Here is a 22,500-nt window from a genome sequence, read left to right as displayed (position 1 = left end):
AAGTCAAATTTCTACTTTTAAACCAAAAAAGCAAGTGAGCCTGATGGCATTTAAATGAAATGATTAAACAGGAGTAAAAACTCCAGCTGGCTAACCCTAACCTTAACCCTAACCCTAGCGCACACACCACACTTCACATTAGAGGCACAAAGACTAGAAATGTGAACAAATTACAATTCCTTAGGACTGAAGATTAGTTCAACTCTCAGTGAACTGACAGAGAAAGCACGCAGGGCATCTATCCAATCAAACGTCAAATTCATATTCAAATACCAATTCAAACTTTGCTCAAAATATTCCAATCTATCATAGAACCAATTCTGCTGTATGGTTGAGAAGTATATGCGCCACTCTCAAATCAAAATTTTGAACAATGGAAACAATCACTCAGCTGAAATTATGCACTCTGAATTCTGTAAAGATATCCTGAAAGGTCACAGGAAAACAACAAATAATGCATGTAGAGCTGAATTTGGCCAATTTCCACTATTACTCAAAATTCAAAAAAGGTTGATTAAATACTGGCTACACTTATAAAACAGAGACCCCCACTCACACCACTACAAAGCCCTGCAGTGCCAAGAGCTTAGCAGAGAAAAGTCCCCTCACACAGCCGGTCCCCTCACACGGCTGGTCCCCTCACACAGCTGGTCCCCTCACACGGTTGGTCCCCTCACACAGCTGGTCCTGACACTGAGTTCATTAACAAACACTAACACTGTAACACATCAGGACCAGTCTGAAACACAAACAATCAGACCAAACCAAATTATTACACTTAACAAACAAAACTACATCACCTATTGGAACACACAAACACAAACACAAAGCAAAATGCAATGTTGTCTGGTCCTAAAACGTCAGTACACTGTAGCAGACTACCTGTACACAGTGACTGACATTAAGCACAGAACCACATCACGTTGACAAAGCACAGACTAAGTGAACACAACCTGGCCGTCCACACCGGCTGATATAAAAAGTCATGGCTACCCAAAGAACAGAGACTTTGCCAGCAATGTAAAAATGACACTGTAGAGCTGCACTTCCTCACTGAAAAATTCATCCAAATACAGCAAATTTACTTTACAAAATTTTAGACGACTCACCCCAACTTTAAGTGTCTGTCTAACACTGACAAATTGCCCATTCTATTGGCCGAAAAGAAGGAAACCATTGCTTTAGCTGGATGATACATATCTGCTTGCTGTAAGATGAGGGACAGTTAGTAACCCACCCAAACACACACACACACACACACACACACACACACACACAAACACACACACACACACACACACACACACACACACACACACACACACACAAGCAAACATACACATACGCACACACACACACAAACACACATACACACACACAAACACACACACAAACATACACATACATACACACACATACACACACACACACATACGCACACACACACACACACACACACACACACACACACACACAAACAAACATACACATACGCACACACACACACAAACACACATACACACACACAAACACACACACAAACATACACATACATACACACACACACACACACACACACACACACACACACACACACAACACACACACACACACACACACACACAAACACACATACACACACATACACACACACACACATACACACAAACACACACACACACACACACACACTATAAAATATTCCATAACTATTTATTATTATTAACTATTTATTATTTTCCATCATTATTGTTTGTTTTCCATTCTTTTCACTTCCTCCCTTTATTAATATTTCAGACCAATCACAGCTTCTCTAACTCTTAATTTCCATAATTACAAAAGTTGTAATGTGTTATGTTCATGTTATAATACTGCTTTGGCAATACTGTAATTATATATGGTCATGCCAATAAAGCTACTGAACTGAAATGAACTGAACTGAGAGAGAGAGATTTGATTACAACATGAAGCACTTAAAGCCCAAGAGCTCAGTCCTAAAACTCAGTCCTAAAACTCAGTCCTAAAACTCAGTCCGCTCTGTCAGCTGGTCCTGAGATGAACTATCCTACTGACCACTATTAGACAAAGACATGAAATTGGTGCCATGTGGCTCTAAACCAAAACAATGAACTGGTAGAATATCTACACCACCATAACCACAGACTTGCCATGAAAACACCCCATCACCAAAACCCCTGGCTGGCCAGACAGAAATGTCTGAGTGGTTGCCGTGGGAGCGGTGACATTGAGACAGCTGCAATCTCTCCTCCACTGAAAAAAATACATCCACAGGAGAAATTTTCACCAAAAGAACTCAAATTAAAAAAAGTTTCCTCCACGAACCTTTATGTTTGAGCACTGCATGAAAAAGTAAAAATCCTTCTTGATGAGGGCTAACAGCATCAATCGCTGCAAAAAACTGTGACAACACATTAGGTGAGTAACACACCAAACACTAAACTGCACGCATCCGAGCTCTCGGTGTATGGAAGAACAATTTAGAGTGTTGTCTGCTTAATACTCTTATGTTATTAATTATTTATTAGTGCAGCTCTCAGTTCACTGCACAGTTCTCAGTTCACTGGCATCCATTCAGTTCACTGTGTAGTTCTCAGTTCACTGTACAGTGAGGGCAGACCGAGTCATGCTGCCACACGGCTCCTTAATTACTCACTGTGATATGTATATATACAGCAAATTCATGCACCTTTTTGCAGCTGTGAAGTGCAGGGTGGGTGGATGTTCTTCCTACCCAGGCCAGGTGGTGCTGTGGTCCTCGTCCATGTGGTTCTTGCCCCTCTGTAGCTGCTCCTCCAGGGAGGTCACACGGGCCACCAGCTGCCGCAGACCGCCATGCAGACGGGCACGGCAGGGCAGCGAACTGCCGCCGTCTGATGACTGCCATCCCTCATCCTCCTCGGCCCCGTCCTGCGCCCGCAACGAATCCACGCCCCAGTTCACCTTCCGGGGTGTAGAGGCGGGCGGACCGTCGACCCGAGCCTTTAGGCTGCACGCCAGCGCCTGCGAGCGTGAGAGCTGACCCCGTAGGTCCTCCACCAGCCGGCGCAGGAACGCCGCTTCGCCCTCCACCCTGGCCGGCGCGCCTGGGCTCAGCCACCACTGGGTGGTGCCATCTCCGCACGAGAGGGAGGTGCACAGGTTGAGATCATCGAACTCTGAGCATGGACAGTGTGGATGGTGTCAGGTTCTTGTAACAAGTTGTAACAAGTCAGGTTCTTGTAAAAATATTAGCTATAAAATATCACACAGTTCAGAATAAGATTTTATTTATTTAAAATAACATTTCAGGGTTTGGAGGGATTGTTAGAAAATTATTGAGGTTTTGCTGCCTTCTAGTGGCAACACATGGCTACGGCAGCTCATAAATAAACTGTGAGGCTGGTAAAAATGAATGAAGGCAAACTGCTCCTCATTGTCCTGCATTCAGTATAAACACAGTGTGTTTGGGTGAAATATTTATTGCATTGTGCCACTTGCACAGGACATGGACAGGTGAACAGGACACGGACAGGTGAACAGGACAGACAGGTGAACAGGACACAGACAGGTGAACAGGACAGATAGGTGAACAGGACACGGACAGGTGAACAGGACACAAACAGGTGAACAGGACACGGACAGGTGAACAGGACAGACAGGTGAACAGGACACAGACAGGTGAACAGGACACGGACAGGTGAACAGGACACAGACAGGTGAACAGGACAGACAGGTGAACAGGACACAGACAGGTGAACAGGACACGGACAGGTGAACAGGACAGACAGGTGAACAGGACAGACAGGTGAACAGGACACGGACAGGTAAACAGGACAGACAGGTGAACAGGACAGACAGGTGAACAGGACAGACAGGTGAACTGACCTGGGCTGCTGGCACCGTCTCTCTCAGCCTCATTCTCGCTGCGGCCGCAGGTCTCATAGCCCAGATCCTGCAGGTCCACCTGTACCTGCTTGCTGTCTTGCTGCACTGACACCTCTGCTGAGGGCAGGAGTATGCACTTTACACTCCACACTTTATACTACATTTATGTCTCAGCTGCTGTCTGCATGGCAGGTGTGGACATGGAGTTCTTACTGAGCAGGTCTCTGTGGTCTCCGAGCTGCTCGGCCTGCGCCTGCACTCTGTCCTCAGACACTAGGGGGCGCTCCTGCTGCTCCTGCTGCAGGTCTGACGTCAGACGCACGGTGCGCTCCCGCAGCCCCGCCTCCATGGGAGAGAGCGGGACCGGCCCGGAGTCGTGCTCTGTGTGATCCTGGAACATGCACACACACACACACACACACACACACACACACACACACACACACACACACACAGACACACACAGACACAAACACACACACACACAGACACACACACACACACACAGACACACACACACACACACACACACACACACACACACACACACACACACAGACACACACACAGACACACACAGACACAAACACACACACACACACACACTGTGAGTTCCAGAGCACCCCTTAAAAAATGCAGCACTAGTTGCAGTACTGCGAGCGCCCCCTACCTGTGTGGTGTGGGAGAGCAGCGGCCTGGCGCCGCCCTTCCTGCCCTCGTATGCTTGGGGCTTTGCCACCGAGGAGTCCTCCCCACGCCTCTCCTCCTCCTCCTCCCCCGGGGCGCTGCCTCCACCTCCTTCTCGCCCCCCCGCTGAGCTCCTCAGCTCCTCATTCTCAGATCGCAGGCTGATCAAGGCCTTCCTGTGAGAGGACACGGCAGGAAGACAACGTCTGCACTTAGTCTCAGCAGCGTGACAGGGAAGCAGGCAGAACGCGGCGTGCCGGCAGCCGGAGCTGCGCACCTCATCTGGGAGAAGCTGGAGAAGCCAGCCTTCTCCAGCTGGGCCCTGAGCTCACACAGCTCCCGCTCCACTGCCTTCTTCTGGTCCACCAGCAGCTTCACCTCCGCCAGCCCCTGGTCTTCCGCCGCCGCGGCACCCTGGGATAGCGGCCAGGCTGCGGGTCCTCCACACCGTTCATAGTCCTGGGCAGTGAAGGGAGAAGGTTCCAATATGGTGACTGGTGTGGAGATGAGCTGGAACAGAAGAGGCTTGGAAAAAAGCCCTTATGCCATTCAGCACGTGGATGGATCTATTCGGTGTGTGTGTGTGCCATACACATCCCACCTGCACAACAGTCAAAGACTGCGCTGTTAGTCTGGAGTTCTCTTCCTCCATACTGTCTGAGAACTCACTACTGTAGTCATCTTCCTCCTCTTCATCATCTGAAGTGAAATCTGAAATGACACACACACACACACACACACACACACTAATGTCATCTATCACTATGAAATCTAACCGACCTGATCCATATCCTCTCTACACTCAGATGTGACCATTCACTTTGACTGCAGCATACAGGCCTGAGAACCCAGCTGACTCATACCCAGGAGAAGGTCAGAGGTCAGAGGATTTGTAAGAGATCTAAACGAACATGCTTTCTGTCTTTCGGACGGGGATTAAGGTTATGTCTGCGCGCTGCTGGCATGGGCTCTGGCTCTCTGCCAACCTGAACTGGATTAAGAGGTTTAGGAGCTGAATTAATGAATAATTGGCTGACCTGATATCAAAAAGCAAAAGAAAGATAAAAACTGAGGTGTCATAGTAGACATTACGCAGTGAATGCTTCTTAGCAGTGGTAATGTTTTTAATATCATTGTGTACTGTTGTGTCTAAAATACAGGTAATTAGGTTTCCACTGCAGTGAAGGGGTGTCCGATCCTTTCACTGCAGTCAGAACTGGTATAAACAGAGTAAGTCTGATCTCAGATCAGATCAGATCAGATCAGCTGAGAGGTAGTCTTTGGGACGGATTTTGCAGTATTGTGCTCTCTGGGTTGTCACACATGCTGACCCTCCAGCACTTATTCAACCAATCACGTTTCTGCGTGTAAAGCAGGAGTGACGTTCCTACTCACTGTGTGGAATGAAGGGCTAGAGATGCTGAGAAGGTTGTGAGGAAGCACGGGGTCACTCTAGTGTACTGGTCTGACTGGGGTGGGTTATTGTGCTTGTGACTGAGGAAGACAAGGTGTGGTGGAGAGGAGCCTGAACTTCTCCTGACCAGAGCGTTTACATTTTCTGGGGTTCATCTACAACGTCTTACATCAGGGGAGGAGAAGAAAAGGTAAATACATGAAGTCTGTGTTTATTAGCGTGAATATTTTACCTCTAAACATTCAGTGTCAGCAATAAGGGCAGTTTTTTTATTCATGTAGAAAACACTAAACGTGAACGAGGCTTCCGGCACCAGTGTGAGCAGGTAGTCGTGGGGACTCTGCGCTTGTGGACACACTTCTAGCAAAGGTACTGACCTCTGAAACTGACACTAAATACACTTGTTTTTCACTGACCTCCATTTGCCCAAAACAAGCAGAAAACTACAATATACAGCAGAATTAAAATGATTAAATACATTTATATTTAAAAAGTTACAGATATTACACATAACATTTTTTTCAAAACTCTTCCACTGGTTTTTCCGATAAACAGAATATGGCAACAAATGGACAATAATAATAAAGCACAGTACAGTACATGCAACAAACATCCATCCCGGGGAATTCACACACAAGAGCAGATGTATGTTAATAATCATTAGAATAAAACTCAAACTGACCTCACAAACAAATTTTAGAGGTACGCCAAGCAACATGGTGTTATTTGGCTTGTGAGTTGCTTACCAGTATTAGTCAATAAGTCAGAAGGCTGAGAACCATTATAGGAAAATGCATTTTAGCTGTTCAGAGGACTGTCAGTCCTCCATCAACAAACTCGAGTGTCTTTACCTTTTTATGAAGGAATGTGAGCAAATTCTACTTACTGTACCTTTAAATGTTTATATGCAGCAAAAGTTAGATATGCAACTTATGCATATGCAACAATATGGAGGTGTCACTGTTAAAAGTATAATCACACACAACAAAAAAGAGAAAAGGCCAGAGAGCACGAGAAGCTTAGTCCTCTCTTGTCTTATGTACAAAAACCAAAGCAAAGGCCTAGTGAAATGTAACTTCTCGAACTTTAACTCCATATAACGTGAGTCCCGTGCTGTAGTAAATGCAGTAACTTGATTCAAATGCGACAGCAGCAGTGTTACATATGAAAGAAAAACAACTATTACAACAAATGACATGTTTGATGTGTAAACAACACCAGGCAGTGGAGCTTCAATCATACACATGCAAATTTAACCCTTCGAGCCCTAAGTGGTTAAGTGTCAAATTTTCCAAAACATTACCGTTTTTGTAGTTAGTTGTTAAATGAATGTGATTTTGTTTACCTGACAAACCTGCATGTTTGCCTTAAAGATCACATTAGTACAGAGGTCTGGCCCCGTCCCACATGAGCACATTCCAGACCTTTCCAGGACTTTTCTAGGCTGCTTTTTAAATATTCCAAATGGTATGTATTTCATTTTTCATTTTTCATAAAGGTAATTATAGCATGAACAGGGCAACCATAAAAGGTAATATGCCTTATGAAAACTGTATAGAAACACAGGCTAAGAGAATGTCTGATGAGACGATAAGATTTCGTCTCCTTTCTCAAGTAAATATACAGTCCTGACACCTGACATATTCATTTAATTAACATTTCCATACTCTTTCAGGTCTGGAAACAAGTGCTCATAAATATACCATACTTTCCCAGGCTTTTGAGTCCTGACAGTAAGCCTCCAACAGTGTGTCAACATAACATACGATCGCCCCCTACAGGACAGGAGGCCACATTACAAGCCAAGCAGGCCAAGCCTGTCTCCATGCCCACCTCCAGAGGCAGCCTGAGGTCTGACTGCCTGCTCCGCCTCCAGTGACGCACGAGAATCTGGATTATCCTGTTTAAGACAAAACAAGTTTATTCCCAACTTTAGAAGGCTGTATACTGTATCTGTATTCTGCATGAGGGATATAAACGGGCACTGGTTTAGACGCCTGTACTGACCTCGTGCTTGGGGCAGGAGGCGTCCTGACGTGAAACTCGCTCTCTAAGCTCCTGCAGGTCCTGAGTTAGTCTCTTCACCAGTGGATCACTGGGGGGCTTCAACAGCTGCCCCTGCAGGTCCTGAGAGGCACACAAGCAGAGGCACAATGATGCAGTCACACACACACACACACACACACACACACTCACGCACACACGCACACGCACGCATGCACACATGTACACACACACCTTGATGATCTCATCTTTGATGCTCACGGTCCTGGTCAAAGCCTCCAGCTCCGAGGCATGGGCGTGGAGCTGGTCCTGAGTGGAGGTCAGGGTGGAGCGCAGGGTGGAGATCTGGCTCTGCGCCTCCCTCTCCCTGGCCAGGAGCAGCCGGAGGTCCTCCTGGAGGCTCTGGGTCTCCGCCGAGGGCTCGGTGATGCTCAGTGGAGCGCTAGGGGCAGACAGCACCTGCCTGCGCAGCTCCTGCACACGGGCTGCCTGCTCAGACATCACGTGACCGGCACGCACCGCGGAATCCTGGGAGACAGAGTTTGTAGCATTTTTATATTTATTCTACAAACTCCAATCCACCTACATAGAAATTTGAGGCGAGTGTGACTGGGAATTGAGGTTTAAGTAGATCTGAGGTCACCTTAATGTACTGGTCCCTGGAGCGGATGGCATTAAGCAGGTCCTGGACCTGTGCGTGGTGCTCCTGGGCATTCCGGCTGCAGTTGGCGAGCAGCTCCTGGAACAGACGGTCCTTCAGCTGTAGCTGAGACCTCAACACCTCCACCAGCTCAGCAGAGCCCACCGGCACCTTACTGAGCATAGCAGCCTTCAGCTCCTGAGAGAGAGAGAGAGAGACAGAGAGAGAGAGAGAGAGAGAGAGAGATGGAGAAATGGAGAGATGAAGAGAGAGAGAGAGAGAGAGAGATGAAGAGATGGAGAGAGAGAGAGAGAGAGAGAGAGAGAGAGAGAGAGAGATGGAGAAATGGAGAGATGAAGAGAGAGAGAGAGAGAGAGAGATGAAGAGATGGAGAGAGAGAGAGAGAGAGAGAGAGAGAGAGAGAGAGAGAGAGAGAAAGGTAGAAAAACAGATACTGGAAAACTTTCTGAATATCCAAACATTCCTTAAAGTCTATGGTTGAACACTGTGTTGATGGTTTTAGTTCAGTTCTAGCGGTCAGGATGACACAGAAGGTCCAGTCCTGACAGCACTTACCTTGACCTCTTCAGTGTGTGTGTGCACAGCTGTCTTCAGCTGGCTGATGAGTGTGTCTCTCTCTCGCAGTCCATGTGTGTGTATGTCCTCACTGTCTCGCTGAGCACGCTGACTGCTTCTCCAGGCCTCACACACCTGCTCCAGCTCTAGAGCTTTACCACGCAGCAGTGCTTCCAGACTCTATACGCACACACACACACCAGTCAAATAACATTTTTATTGTGTGTGTGTGTGTGTGTGTGTAAACACTACCGTGATAGTCTCCTCGTTGTTGGACAGTACACAGCGCAGTTTCTCCATATCTCTCTCCTTCTCTCGGAGGCGGAGCTGCAGCTTGCGTAGCTCCGCCTCCTTCTGCTCCACGCACATAAACTTCTCGTCCAGAGCGCGCTTGGAGAAGGAGAACAGCAGTTGCACACACACAGTGTACTCCATCACACCATGTGACATGTGTGTGTGTGTGTGTGTGTGTGTGTGTGTGTGTGTGTGTGTGTACCTCCAGTGCTCTGTCCCTCTCCTGAAGGCGCTGTTTGAGTTTGTGAACGAGGACGTCTCTGTTTCCACCAGGCCTGTCCGCCAGTTCACTGTAGTCCTGTACGGAGTGGAGACATTTTCTGGTTTTTGAGTTTATATGTATATTAATACATATAGTGCGTTTGATGCGATTGCATGGCTGTGTTTTATGCCAGTGTCTCACCTGCAGGAGGCGCTCTTTGTGGTGCAGTGATGTTTGCAGCTCTCTGATTCTCTCCTGCTTTCCCTCCGTCTCTCTCTCCTTCTCCTCCACTCCCTTCCTCCACCGCTCCTGCGTCTGCTCCAGGTCTGAGCGCGCTCTCTCCAGAGCGGCGAGCAGGTCCTGTGAGAGGAGCGCACCCCATCACTCACCCTCCCACACACGCGACAGAGGGAATACACGTGTTACAGCACTGCTCACCTGCTTGTGCTTCTCCACCTCCTGCTGCTGATGCAGCGCCCCCTGGAGGTCGGCGAGGAGACGCTGGTTGGTGCGGGCCAGGTCTTCTTCCCTTCTCTGGGCGTGGCGCTGGGCTCTCTGGGCAGCCTGGAGCTCCAGCTGGGTGGAGAACAGAGAGGCCTGGAGCTCCTGGAGCTCCAGGAGCTCGGCCTGTAGCTGCCCTGGCACCTCCCCGACAGCCTGTGCAAGGGTTTGTGGGAAAATAAACAAAGGCTGGAAGCACAATCTGGATAAATTCAACACACTAATTATGAACTTTTAAAGTTACTCTGTATAACAAATTTATATAATAAGAATGTTCTATTTCTGCCAGCTCTAAGGGGCATCCGGTCTTTGGGGACGTATATGCAGGGGAGAAGATCTTACCTGCAGCTGCTCCTGAAGATTTTGCTGCTTTAGAGAACACAGAAGCTCCTTCTGTTCCTCCGTGAGCTTCTGGAGGTCCGCAACCTGCCCCAACACCACCTCACGTTAGACATCACACTCAAATCCACACAGCTAGCAGGACTCACGTTAATCACACTCACAAAGCCACCTGAATGTTTCTGTACTAAACCAGTTATTGTACAATAATGCACAGCAGGTTGCAGATAGAGTTCATCTGTTTCACCTCCCCTTTTATTCTATTCTATTATGATGCACTGAGTCCAGTCCAGTCCAGTTGGGGTCAGGGCTGAGAGGAGATGCTGTGGTGAAAGTGATCACACCTCACTGTTCCTGGTGTTCAGGCATTCGTTCAGGTTCTGGATGCTTCTCTCCTGTCTGTGTGCTGCCTCTCGTACAGCGCGCAGCTCGCAGTCCATTTCACTGAGCCTCTGCTGCAGATTCTGTGCACACACACACACACACACACACACACACACACACACAATGTGCACGGAAATAAAAAGAAGAGATACTGCAATGCCATAGCAACAAGCAAAGCAAAAGCCAAGTACACTATGTCAACTCAATGCCAAGCACAGCTGTGGAAAACAGATAAATAACAAGGTCTTCAGGGCAGGAGGGAGTGGCCTGTACCTTGCTGCTGGCTTCTCTGTTCTTGGTCTGGAGGCAGTGCACCTCCTGCTGGGCTTTCTGGAGCTCGCTCACACACTGACCTGCAGCTGCCTCACACTGACCCAGCTGCTCCCCGATCAGCTTCTGAAAGGCACACACACACACACAAACGACATTCTCAGAGGCATTTTTATGTCACTTCATGACATATTGTGTCATATATCTGTGTTATTATGAATAATGACATTGGCGTGTTGTTTTGCTCTTTCGGGAAGACCCATCCTCCAGCGCCGCACACCACACATTCCCGTTTTTCTTTTCGACTTTCACCTTTTCTGTACTCACTGTTGCTGCTCACACACACACTCTCGTGCCACCTAAATCCAAACCATTCATTCACAAACTCAACCCCTAACTTCATAAATATCCTCCACCACAAAATGACCGAACAAATGATAAAAGTTTCATCTGAAGTCGCGAGGGGAACAAGCACTGCGTAGGTCAGCATTGCCTGCAGTGGGATTGCAGTGAGACAGTTTATCCCGATGTCCCGTGGCACTGCTGTGTACTGTGCACAGCGCAGAGGTGCCGTGTTAGTTCACTAAAGGATTGTGGGTGTGCACGTTTGTATGTGAACCTCTCAGAACATTCCTCTGAGACCAGCTTGTAGCAGGAAGTGCTGTTGTCTACAACAACAGTTACCATGCCAAGAGTAATCAAAGGCTCAGGGATTGAGACATTACCAAGAGATTCCAGGTTCCTCAATCTCAATGCCAGCTGTGTATAAGATTAACTTTACAGACCAATTCTAACATCCTTTTTCACGGAAGTGAACCTCGGATTAATGGCTTAGGTACTTCTTAGGTGCTTTGTGTTTGATTTTTCAGCTCTACCTTCCGGAGGTCTGGAGGTCTAAACTGGACGTAATCATCCAGCCAGAGCTCCTCCATCTCAGCCAGGTCCAGCTGCATCTCCTGCCGGATGCTGACAGAGACCATGTCCTCAGGCTGGGTGGAGAAAGGACAGAGAGTTCCTGTCGGCGGCGTCTGGGGCAGAGGGACGGGCCCCCCCCGCGAGTGTGGACACCGGCCGGATGGGGACAGGGAGACGGCTTCCTGCTGGCACCTGGACCGGGTGGCACCGCAGGCTCTGGACCAGGCTGAGAGCCAGCTCCAGTACACCCCCATCTCCAGTGCGGGGCTTCTGGTTCGCTCCGGGGTTCTGTGTTATGACCCTCCCCTCCTCCATCTCTCCCTGCACGAGATCTGCAGGGACCACCGGGCAAGACGGACCCGCATCGACGCCGGTGTCCAGAGACTCGTCCGACGTGGCCGGACTGAGGCTGGTGCGCTCTGCCTGGGGCGTGTACACGGAGCGGCTGATTTCCGTGAGAGTGGGCGACTCAGGGTCAGGTCCTTCAGGCTGCAGGGCCGACCCAGAGCGAGCGTCCTCCACGCTGCCCAGGACGGTAGTGGAGTGGTGGGTGGAGGGTCCGGACGACATGGTCCTGCCCACCTTCCTGGGCACCTTGCAGATGGCCTCGTAGTCAGAGTCGGCCACACGCAGCGCCGCGCACCCCCTGCACTTCCTGGAGCGCTGCACCCAGCTGACCTCTGACCTGGCGTAGCACCGATGCGGAGAGTGGGACTCGTGCTCGGCCCAGGACTCGTACACCGAATACGTCAGGTCCTCCTCCAGGAGAGAGCCGTACCTGCCGTCGGATAAGACGGACACGTCCAGCACGGAGGCTTCCGTCCCGGCGGCGCCCGCCCCGCCGGCGTTGTTTTTGCGGTACAGCCCGCCGATGCACTGTCGGAGTCTGTCCTTCTCCATCAGTAGCTTGTGCATGCGCTCGATGGACAGAGCCTCCACGCGCGCGATCACCGTGTCGAAACGGTACATGCGGTCCAGCATGAAGGCGCACTTGCTGCAGACGAACTCGCCGCGGCCGTCCCGGGTCAGCTCCCAGCCCAGTGCGTGCGACAGCAGCACCTGCAGACTCAGCTTGGCAGCTGGGTGAAAGATCCACCGCCGCTGCGTTACCGCACAGCTCCCGGCCACAGACGCGGCACAGCTCCTTGGTTTTGGAGTCCAGCATTATGGCAGATGTTAGAGCTGGGGTTCTGTCCTGAGAACTGCGCAGCTGTATCAGAAGATGCAGGATTCTCCAGACGGAGAAATGTAAGAGCAGCGTAACGGTGAGGTTTAAACAAGGGTGAGGTTTAAACCGTAGATGTGTCTGCAGGCAGTGCAGCAGTCTAATACGCAGTTGGTCCTTGAACCTGATTCGCCGATGTCCTCCGTGTCTCGTTTTCTCTCTCGGGGGCTATATTTCGATAGATCTCTATAGATTTCTTGAATTTTATATTTCTATAGATCTCCGTGACACTGTTCAGGTTTGTGCCCTTTCACGAGCGAGATCCTCCGCGACAGGACAGGTCCTCCCCACATCCCTTTAAAACCGTTTCGACCGCTAGTCATACAAGACGTCCTCTCTCAAAAATGTACACGACACACCGCCTTTAAGTGTTTTTCTTGATTTTATAACATCAGACACGGCGATAATTTAACAAATCTCCCCTCAGTACGTCCAGCGAGAATGCAGAAGAGGCTTATACCACTGAATAAGAGCGGTGGGGGGGGGGGGGGTGTTAATTATTCGACTCTGTAATAGATACGCTCGTCGACGGTCAATTACATCGTTTATATGTTTATATATTATACGACATTTTATTATACTCTATCCTCTAATTCAGTTCTTCATGTATAAAAACAATATCTATGCATATTTATTTCTCCTAAGATTTCCCTTCTGCGGGCCGCAATGGTATGAACTGTACCGAAACCGTTACCGCTGATCTGAACGCGAGACGATTCCAACCCAGTCCTCGCGAGCGCAGCGGAGTGACGCTGATTCTGCACCAGCGCGCGCAGGCGGGCGAGCGGAACCGAAAGCGACACTCACCACGTGAAACCTGACGACGTGGCTTTGACTAAAGACGGGAAAAACCCTCATCATTAAAACAACCTCATCATTAAACAAGTACCATTAAACAACCTCATCATTAAACAACATCACCATTAAAACAAGCATCATCATTAAAAGAACCTCATCATTAAAACAAGCATAATCATTATACAACCTCATCATTAAACAACCTCATCATTAAAACAAGAATCATAATTAAACGACCTCATGATTAAACAACCTCATCATTAAAACAAGAATCATAATTAAACGACCTCATCATTAAACAACCTCATCATTAAAACAAGAATCATAATTAAACGACCTCATCATTAAACAGCCTCATCATTAAACAAGTACCATTAAACAACCTCATCATTAAAACAAACCTCATCACTAAACAACATCATCATTAAAACAAGCCTCATCATTAAAACGCACCTCATCATTAAAACAATCTCATCATTAAAACAAGCATAATTATTAAACAACCTCATCATTAAACAACCTCATCATTAAAACAAGCATCATCATTAAACGACCTCATCATTAAATGACCTCATCATTAAAACAACCTCATCATTTAAAAATCCTCATCATTAAACAACCTCATCATTAAACAAGCATCATTAAACAACCTCATCATTAAAACAAACCTCATCATTAAAACAAGCTTCATTAGTAAACAACCTCATCATTAAAACAAGCATCATCATTAAACAACCTCATCATTAAAACAGCCTCATCATTAAAACAACCTCCTCATTAAAACAACCTAATCATTAAAACAGCCTCCTCATTAAAACAACCTCCTCATTAAAACAACCTCATCATTAAACAGGCCTCCTCATTAAAACAACCTCCTTGTACTCCTAGTGTCATTTACGAAAACCCTTCTACTAAATGTGCTTTTTGCAGTGTAGAAAGCACCGACTGCGCTTTCATCTTTCCCTGTGAGGAGATGGATATGAAACTGAGCAAATAAAACGTGACACACACCGAACACTTACAGCCAGAGGAGGCTTGTCACCTATTTATAAAATATAGCAAGGTCACATTCACAGAGGATGTTGGCACGTTCAGAAGGGTTTGTTTGGTGTCCTTACGTGAATTTATCAAGCACAGAGCCTCCGGGTATTAGACTTGAGACAGGACGCCATAACAGCATTCAAGCATAAATGACCCCTAATCAAAAAACTATTTATCCTAATCAGGCAGATGTGTGGGTGTTTTTTGCTAACATGATCTCACTGTTTATGGCTTAAGACAGAAATAGCAAAGAGTCAGAGAAACCCACAGGCCCTCTCAACTGAGTGCTTTAACTTGTGCAGTCCCATAATGCAGAATGTTTAAAGACCATTAAAACAGTACAAGTTAAAACATCACTCATGGCTAACATAAATGTTTAATACACATATTACACAGATTAACTGTTATTTCACTTTTAAAAAGTGAAAGTTTATTTTTGGTGTGTGAATAGAATTCTGGGATTTTATAAACAGCACCACTGCAGCTAGTTCAATGTAAGACTGGTAAGTCTGTACAATATAAGCTTATAAGCAAAAAACAAAATAAGTAATACACAAAAACAAATAAAGCTAAAAGTACAGTTTGTTGACACAGCAAGGGTGTGTGTTCGTGTTCGTTCGTGTGTGTGTGTGTGTGTGTGTGTGTGTGTGTGTGTGTGTGTGTGTGTGAACCAGATTGCTGGTTCATTCATCGGGATCAAATCTTAATTTTCAAGAACGTTTCCAGTAGATGTCTCTCTCTCACCATTCATCGCTAACACAGCTCGTGTGGTGAACTGAACTGATTTCCATAATGTTGGAGTGTTCGCGAAAGTAACGCACTTCTAAAAGTAGCATTAGTACTAGTATAATAATAAAAACAGCGAGGAAATCTTCTTACTTGCATTTCAAGCTGCTCATGTTTTCCCCCCAGCTTCAGTGCGTCCTGCTCGACCTGGAGACAGATTTAGAGAACACTGTTAAAGTCTTCAAGTGAAACGCGCTAAAAGTCTTCATGTGAAATGCGTTAAAAGTCTTCATGTGAAACGCGTTAAAAGTCTTCATGTGAAACGCGTTAAAAGTCTTTATTTGAAACATGTTAAAGTCCTCATGTGATACATGTTAAAGTCCTCATGTGAAACCATGTTAAAGTCCTCATGTGAAACAGCATCTGTTTTCTCCCACCCACATAAAACAGCATCCACAAAAGAGTTAGCACACTTTTAACAACAGTAAAATCATCCATAGGAATAATTCCATCTAGATGCACTTAACAAATCATACAAATGCACGTAAACAAAAACATTGTGTTAAACTGTATGTCATTGTGTTAAACTGTATGTCATTGTGTTAAACTGTGCGTCATTGTGTTGAACTGTGTGTCACTGTATTAAACTGTGTCATTGTGTTAAACTGTGTCTTCGTGTTAAACTGTTTGTTATTGTGTTAAACTTTCACTGTGTTAAACTGTGGCACTCGTGTTAAAACTGTGTCATGTGTTAAACTGTGTAATTGTGTTTAAACCGTGTGCCACTGTGTTACGCTGATTTACATTCACACTACATATAAACCCACCTGTGTAAAAACACAGCAGCAGGGTGGTGATACCACTGACCTACAACAGCATGTCTGCATCTCCGACTGTGTGTACATCTGTGTGTGTGTGTGTGTTCATGTGCGTGTGTGCATGCAAGCGTATGTGTGTTTATGTGTGTATGTTTGTGGGTGTGGGTGTGCGTGCATGCATGCGTATGTGTGTGTGTGTGTTCGTGTGTGTGTGTGTTCTTGTGTGCGTGTGTGTGTGTGTGTGCATATGCGTTCATGTGTGTGTGTGCGTGTGCATGCATGCGTGTGTGCATGCATGTGTGTGTGTGTGTGTGTGCGCGTTCGTGTGTGCGTGTGCGCGCGTTTGTGTGTGTGTGTGCGTTCGTTTGTGTGTGTGTTCGTGTGTGTGTGCGTGCATTCGTGTGTGTGTGTTCGTGTGTGTGCATGCGTTCGTGTGTGTGCGTGTGTGCATGCTTCCATGCGTGCGTGTATGTGTGTGTGTGTGTGTGTGCGTGTGTGTGTGTGTTTATAAATACAGTCAGACATCTGAGCCTCTGTGGCTATTCGATAGAAGCCCTGAGGCAGAAGCTGAGACAGCCTGGTTAGACGCTAGCCCGTCCCCAGGTAGCCTCAGTACAGTGTGCTCACATGCTGGCTTAAATATGAGAACCAGAAGCCTCCATCATTCACACAGAACTGACACACACTCATGCCTGCACTCTCAGCTTGATTTAAAATGAAACATGAGGTGCTGGTGATAAACATGAGCACACAGCAAGTGTCATGAACGTGGCTCTCATGGTAACAGTACACCGCCACTCACAGGCTATTCACACAGAGGCATAAAACACAGCTCCATGTGGACTCAATATTTAACTAAATGAGAACTAATACATGGAGGCATAATGTTAGGACTATGCATGAATATACTATGCAATAGAAATGTCAGATAGTGGTTTAACCATATTGTTCATAACAGTAACAGTCAGTGCTGCAAATATTTCGCACTGTATTGTGGGAGTTGTAGTTCACTAAGATAGCAGGGGTATACCTTGGCACTCTGCTCTTTCTGCTGGAGAGACTTGTTCAAGACCTGCAGTTGCTCCTCCAACTGAGTCACAGTGTGAGTAAGGGAGACCCTCTCGTCAATTAGAGATGCCACCTCCTCCTCCCTGATGCGAAGAGCCTCACTCAACTCCTCTACCAGCCTGAGAGGGAGGGAGGGGGGTGGATAGCTACAGTATATCTTCACTAGGACACCAAATTACTGGGTTGTGTAATGTCAGTTCTTCTGGCTGGGCTTTCATATACATGTTTTTGTGATTTTCAGTTAAATGTGCTCACCTCTCTTTCTCAGCCAGCATTTCATTCTGTGTATCTCTAGTACGACGTTCTTCATCTGCAGTGTCCATGGTCATCTTCCTCTCCAGGGCAGTCACCTTCTCAGCTTGACTGCGCCATAGCCTGGCTTCCTGCTGGTCAGAGCACCATGCCACAACCCCTCACAGTCAACCCACTGGCTTCTTAAACCTCAGAGGAAGGACTCTAGAACGTTTCAGGACTAGAAGTTTCATGTTTCCAGTATGAAGGCCCTGACTATTAGAAGTGTGGCCAAAACAATATTAGGAAAGAGTAGGCTTATAATGACTTGTTTGATGCCCAGTTGTGTGTGCGCGTGTGCATGTGTGTGTGTGTGTGCGTGAGCGTGTGAGCGCATGTGTGTGTGAGTGTGTGTGTGTGTGTGTGTGTGGGTTTGTTTGTGTGTTGTGTGTGTGTGTGTGTACCTCCTGCAGTAGTTGGAGCTTCCTCTCCAGAGTCTCCTGCATGTGATTGATCTCCGTCTGTCTCTCTTCACAACAGCACCTCTGTGGCACATGTGCTTCATTCTGATTGGTCAGGCCCTCTGCTGTTGATCTGGCACAGAATCAGAGGAATCAGGAAGTATTCTTGATAACATCATTGACATGAGCAGGTGCTAAACTGTTCTTAGATCAGCCTCTCACCTCTCACCTCACTGGCTTTGCAAAAACTGTTTTTGATGTCCAGGGAACTGGTGTATGTTAAAGCAACTCTAAGATAATATCTCTCTCTCTCTCTCTCTCTCTCTCTCTCTCTCTCTCTCTCTCTCTCTCTTTCTGTGTGTTTGTGTGTGTGTGTGTCTCGCTCTCTCTGTCTCTGTCTCTCTCTTTCTGTGTATCTCTCTCTCTCTCTCTCTCTCACTCTGTGTCTCTCTCTCTCATTCTGGTGGTCTGAGCAGTTCTGTGTATTTCTGAGATGTGGTACTCTGGACGCATGCCAGACAGCTTCTCCCAACAGCCACCTCAGCCCGGAACTTTCTGAAAGAATCTGGGATTTTGACTGAGAACATCCAGTAGGAAGGAGACGTGATTCCCGCTGGGACACACTGGATACTCCATCAGTCTGAGCGATCATAACTGTTATGAACTGGTCATCTATCATTTAGATTGGTCACAGCTGTGAGGATGACATCATACGCTTGGTGTTAAGACTTAAGTGTCATTTATGCTAATGAGGGAGGAGGGGTTTAGTATTTCATTTTTTCCTTTTTTTTTTCTTTTTTGGTGGAAGCCAGATCAGAGCTGAAGGAACAGTGTGATGGAAACACGCAACAAAGCAACGAGCACTTTTCCAAACCTCGTGACATCACCCACGGGATTCCAAGAGGAAGTGCAGTCATAGAAAGGTGAGCATGTGACGTTCGTGTTTAAGTACGTGAGGAAGTCATTTGAAAACCCGGCCTACAACACCGTCTGGCTTTAGGGGCTCCGTGCCTGACAGCATCTGAGCCGTCAGAGAGCGTTACAGAAGGACAGGTTTGCTCTCAGTGGATGTGTGTGTGTGCCGTGCGCGTGTGTGTGTGTGTGTGTGAGTGTGTGAGAGGGACTACTCAGATGGCCGTTAGATCACGTGCACATTTCTCGTGCCACTTCACCGTCCTGATAAAAGTTCTGCAGCGGGGTTTTTGCACACGTCACACTAGCAGGATGGCACCACCATGGCTGCTGAGCTGTTAGGAAGCAGATCTGCAGGCTGATCCCAGAGTGCCATACTCAGTCTTTCCTTGCCAGCCGCTCTGTGCTGCTTTGGGGGTTTTCTTGTTATTGTTTGTTTGTTTGTTTGTTTTGGTCTCTCCAAGTCCACAACTGTCTCTTTACCCTTGAGAGAATATCTGTATGAATGTGAATGTCTTGTGAATTATTTTCCATTTTCAGCTAAAAAAAGTATCACTGCCAATAATCAACTACATGAATAAAGTCACAGTAGTCTATAATGTACCCATATGAGGAAAACTGTGGCCTTAGGCCCTATGTTGAACAGACATGCATTTATCTCCAACACTGGGTTTGTGTGGTTTAATATCACGGACTGAGCTGCACTTACCGGGTCTCATGGAGCAGCTGTCTCTGCTGCAGCTCCTGTTTCAAACTCTCCACCTCCACCTTCAGCTCAATATTCTGCAGGGCACATGGGAAAAGGCCATCGGTGGACATATCCAGTGCCACCAGATCACATTCCACTCCATCTCCTGAAATAGTCCTGCAGCAGGGTGTCTGGCTCGTAACGCCCACACCCTAGACGTGCCCTGCTTCTGGAAAGCCTTCCTCTACAACAGGAGTTGCGACGCCAACTATAGTCCCAGGCAGCTACAACATTGTATTACGCACTAATGTGTGCTGTGATCGCAGGAGTTCCCCTGTGCAAATTATACAGACAGTGCCATCGTCATATCTGGGGTAAATTCCTCTTCAAACCAACATTCAAAACAGAAGTGTAATCATTTTAGAAGCGCAAGTGAAGTCTCCTGCATGGCTGGAAAACTCCGCTGTGTGAAACTCGGTGAGTCTGCAGTTTAACGGGACTGAAGTGACCTGAAAATAGAAAGGCCACCTGTCCCCCACACGCACACACTTCACGTTGCACCCGTCTGAGCTCTGTGCATGTGGGTCAGTGGGACCGCTGTGTTTGGACCAAGGCAGGCGCTGTCCGATAAAGTCAGACAGGAATAGCTCTTTCCTGGCAACACATGCCAGTTCTGACTTTTATCCATGCTGCCAGGAATAAAGGCCAACCAGTGCACACATGAAATCTCTTGGTTGTTATTATCATTTTTATACATTTTTGTTTAAAATTGTGGTAAGAATTGCAAGAATCTGATCTACAGCTGTGCAATTCCTGCAGGCCTTAATCTGGGGCTCAGATGCTACTGAAGGCCTGGATTATCTGGCTCAGGTGTAGTAGATTAGCGTTGGACCCAGCATTTGTGGGACTGCAGATCTCCCAGGTGTTAAAATCATGCTGAAGCGTGAGGCAATTAGGCTGGAATTAATGTTCAGTTTTCACTCAGGCAAAGTAAACATGGTACTTGCACTGATGTATACATAGAGATATATGTGTATACGTAGAGATATATGTGTATATGTAGAGATATATGTGTATACGTAGAGATATATGTGTTGTCATTCATATTTATAGCAACATAGCTATGAGATCCAACCGCCACATCTAGTAGATAAATTATATGTAGGTAAATGTGATGTTTGTATATGTGTATCTGTGATGTATATATAGAGATATACCCAGATTCTGGTGTTCACACACGATTGTTTCCCTTGTACTGACCCAGTGGCACGCAGCACACCAATAACAACTGTTGTCATTCATATTTATAGCAGCATAGCTACGAGATCCAACCGGCCACGTCTAGTTATCGCGTTACCCATAATCCAGCTCTAGGGCAATGGCACCTACAGACCTAATGCTCTGTGATCGCCATGACATGTCATTATAACAACCGTCATACGTCGTGACTGTCATGATATTAGGCAGTACAGGTCAGACCATGAGCATTTAACAACAAAACAACAACAGTTTAAAGAGTCTGACAGGTCCCAGTCTTACGCTCTGTAACTGTTCCCCACTGCTGTTAGTGTCTTTACTACCGTTGTCTTGACACCATAAATTACAAACATGCAACATGTCCATTCCTCATAAAACAGACAGACACATACCGAAAGGAAGCTGAAAGTGTGAGAGTTCAAATAATCCACATTACTAATCTCACTATTAATCAACGTCAGGTGCTAATTCATCTATTAGGTTCTTTGGCCCTTCTGTCTCTGATCCTCGTCAGACCCCCGCCCCCCACCGGCCACTGTAGCAACCCCAGGGTTGGCTAACCTTCCTGTGGACATCCTCGTTGCCGCTGTCCTCAAATCCCTTCTGGATCTTCTCCTCCAGGAAGTAGATGCGCAGCTTCAGATTGAAGTTCTCCTTCTTGAGGTCATGGAGGTGCTGTGAGATGGTGCGAAAGCCGTTAGACATGACCATCTACTCTTGCAGCTTACCCACCATTCCTGTGCTGAACTATCGCAATCGCTCTCATGCACGATCCAAAATCGAGAAAAACTCCACAAATGCACGAGCAAAAAATCGAACTAAACAAAAACACTTTAACAAAGAAGACCCTGCGGCTTTAGGTGACGTCCAAACGCCAGACAACGTCAACAAGCACAGGGTGAAGTGTAAGTGACACAGAAGGACCTCCTGCGCAGAGGTCAGCGGGAAGGACGGAGGGATGGTGGGAGGGAGGAGGCTGGACGTGGGGGGACGCAGGGTGTCCGGCAGTCTTTTTTTAACACAGGAATCTCTGCCACGCAGGAGCTGCACAGAAGGTCCAGACACAGAGAGTCAAACATGAACTCGTGTACATTACTGCTCCAGGAGACAAACGTGTGCAGAACTCTCACTCTTCTCATCTCTGTCTGTCATCATCTGATAGCT

General features: G+C 47.0%; 1 protein-coding gene across 1 annotated transcript in view; it reads right to left on the bottom strand.

Moving 5' to 3' along the window:
• Positions 1-13,784, bottom strand: part of pde4dip (phosphodiesterase 4D interacting protein) — a 35,068-nt gene extending 21,284 nt beyond the window's left edge. The window contains 21 exon segments of the mRNA XM_027015914.2: positions 2,753-3,176; positions 3,886-4,002; positions 4,099-4,276; positions 4,556-4,748; positions 4,850-5,031; positions 5,174-5,283; positions 7,820-7,886; positions 7,994-8,113; positions 8,225-8,518; positions 8,634-8,828; positions 9,207-9,386; positions 9,459-9,596; positions 9,703-9,798; positions 9,904-10,062; positions 10,141-10,359; positions 10,546-10,629; positions 10,887-11,006; positions 11,200-11,322; positions 12,072-12,254; positions 12,256-13,215; positions 13,217-13,784. Coding sequence (XP_026871715.2) covers positions 2,753-3,176; positions 3,886-4,002; positions 4,099-4,276; positions 4,556-4,748; positions 4,850-5,031; positions 5,174-5,283; positions 7,820-7,886; positions 7,994-8,113; positions 8,225-8,518; positions 8,634-8,828; positions 9,207-9,386; positions 9,459-9,596; positions 9,703-9,798; positions 9,904-10,062; positions 10,141-10,359; positions 10,546-10,629; positions 10,887-11,006; positions 11,200-11,322; positions 12,072-12,254; positions 12,256-13,215; positions 13,217-13,276 — 4,202 coding nt within the window. The 5' untranslated portion in view covers positions 13,277-13,784.
• Between the last annotated feature and the right edge of the window lie 8,716 nt (positions 13,785-22,500).

The sequence above is a fragment of the Electrophorus electricus genome, chromosome 3 (assembly GCF_013358815.1).
Source record: "Electrophorus electricus isolate fEleEle1 chromosome 3, fEleEle1.pri, whole genome shotgun sequence".
Taxonomy (NCBI): Eukaryota; Metazoa; Chordata; class Actinopteri; order Gymnotiformes; family Gymnotidae; genus Electrophorus; species Electrophorus electricus.
The sequence above is the reverse complement of the archived record's forward strand: the minus strand, read 5'-3'. Positions and strand labels throughout refer to the sequence as shown.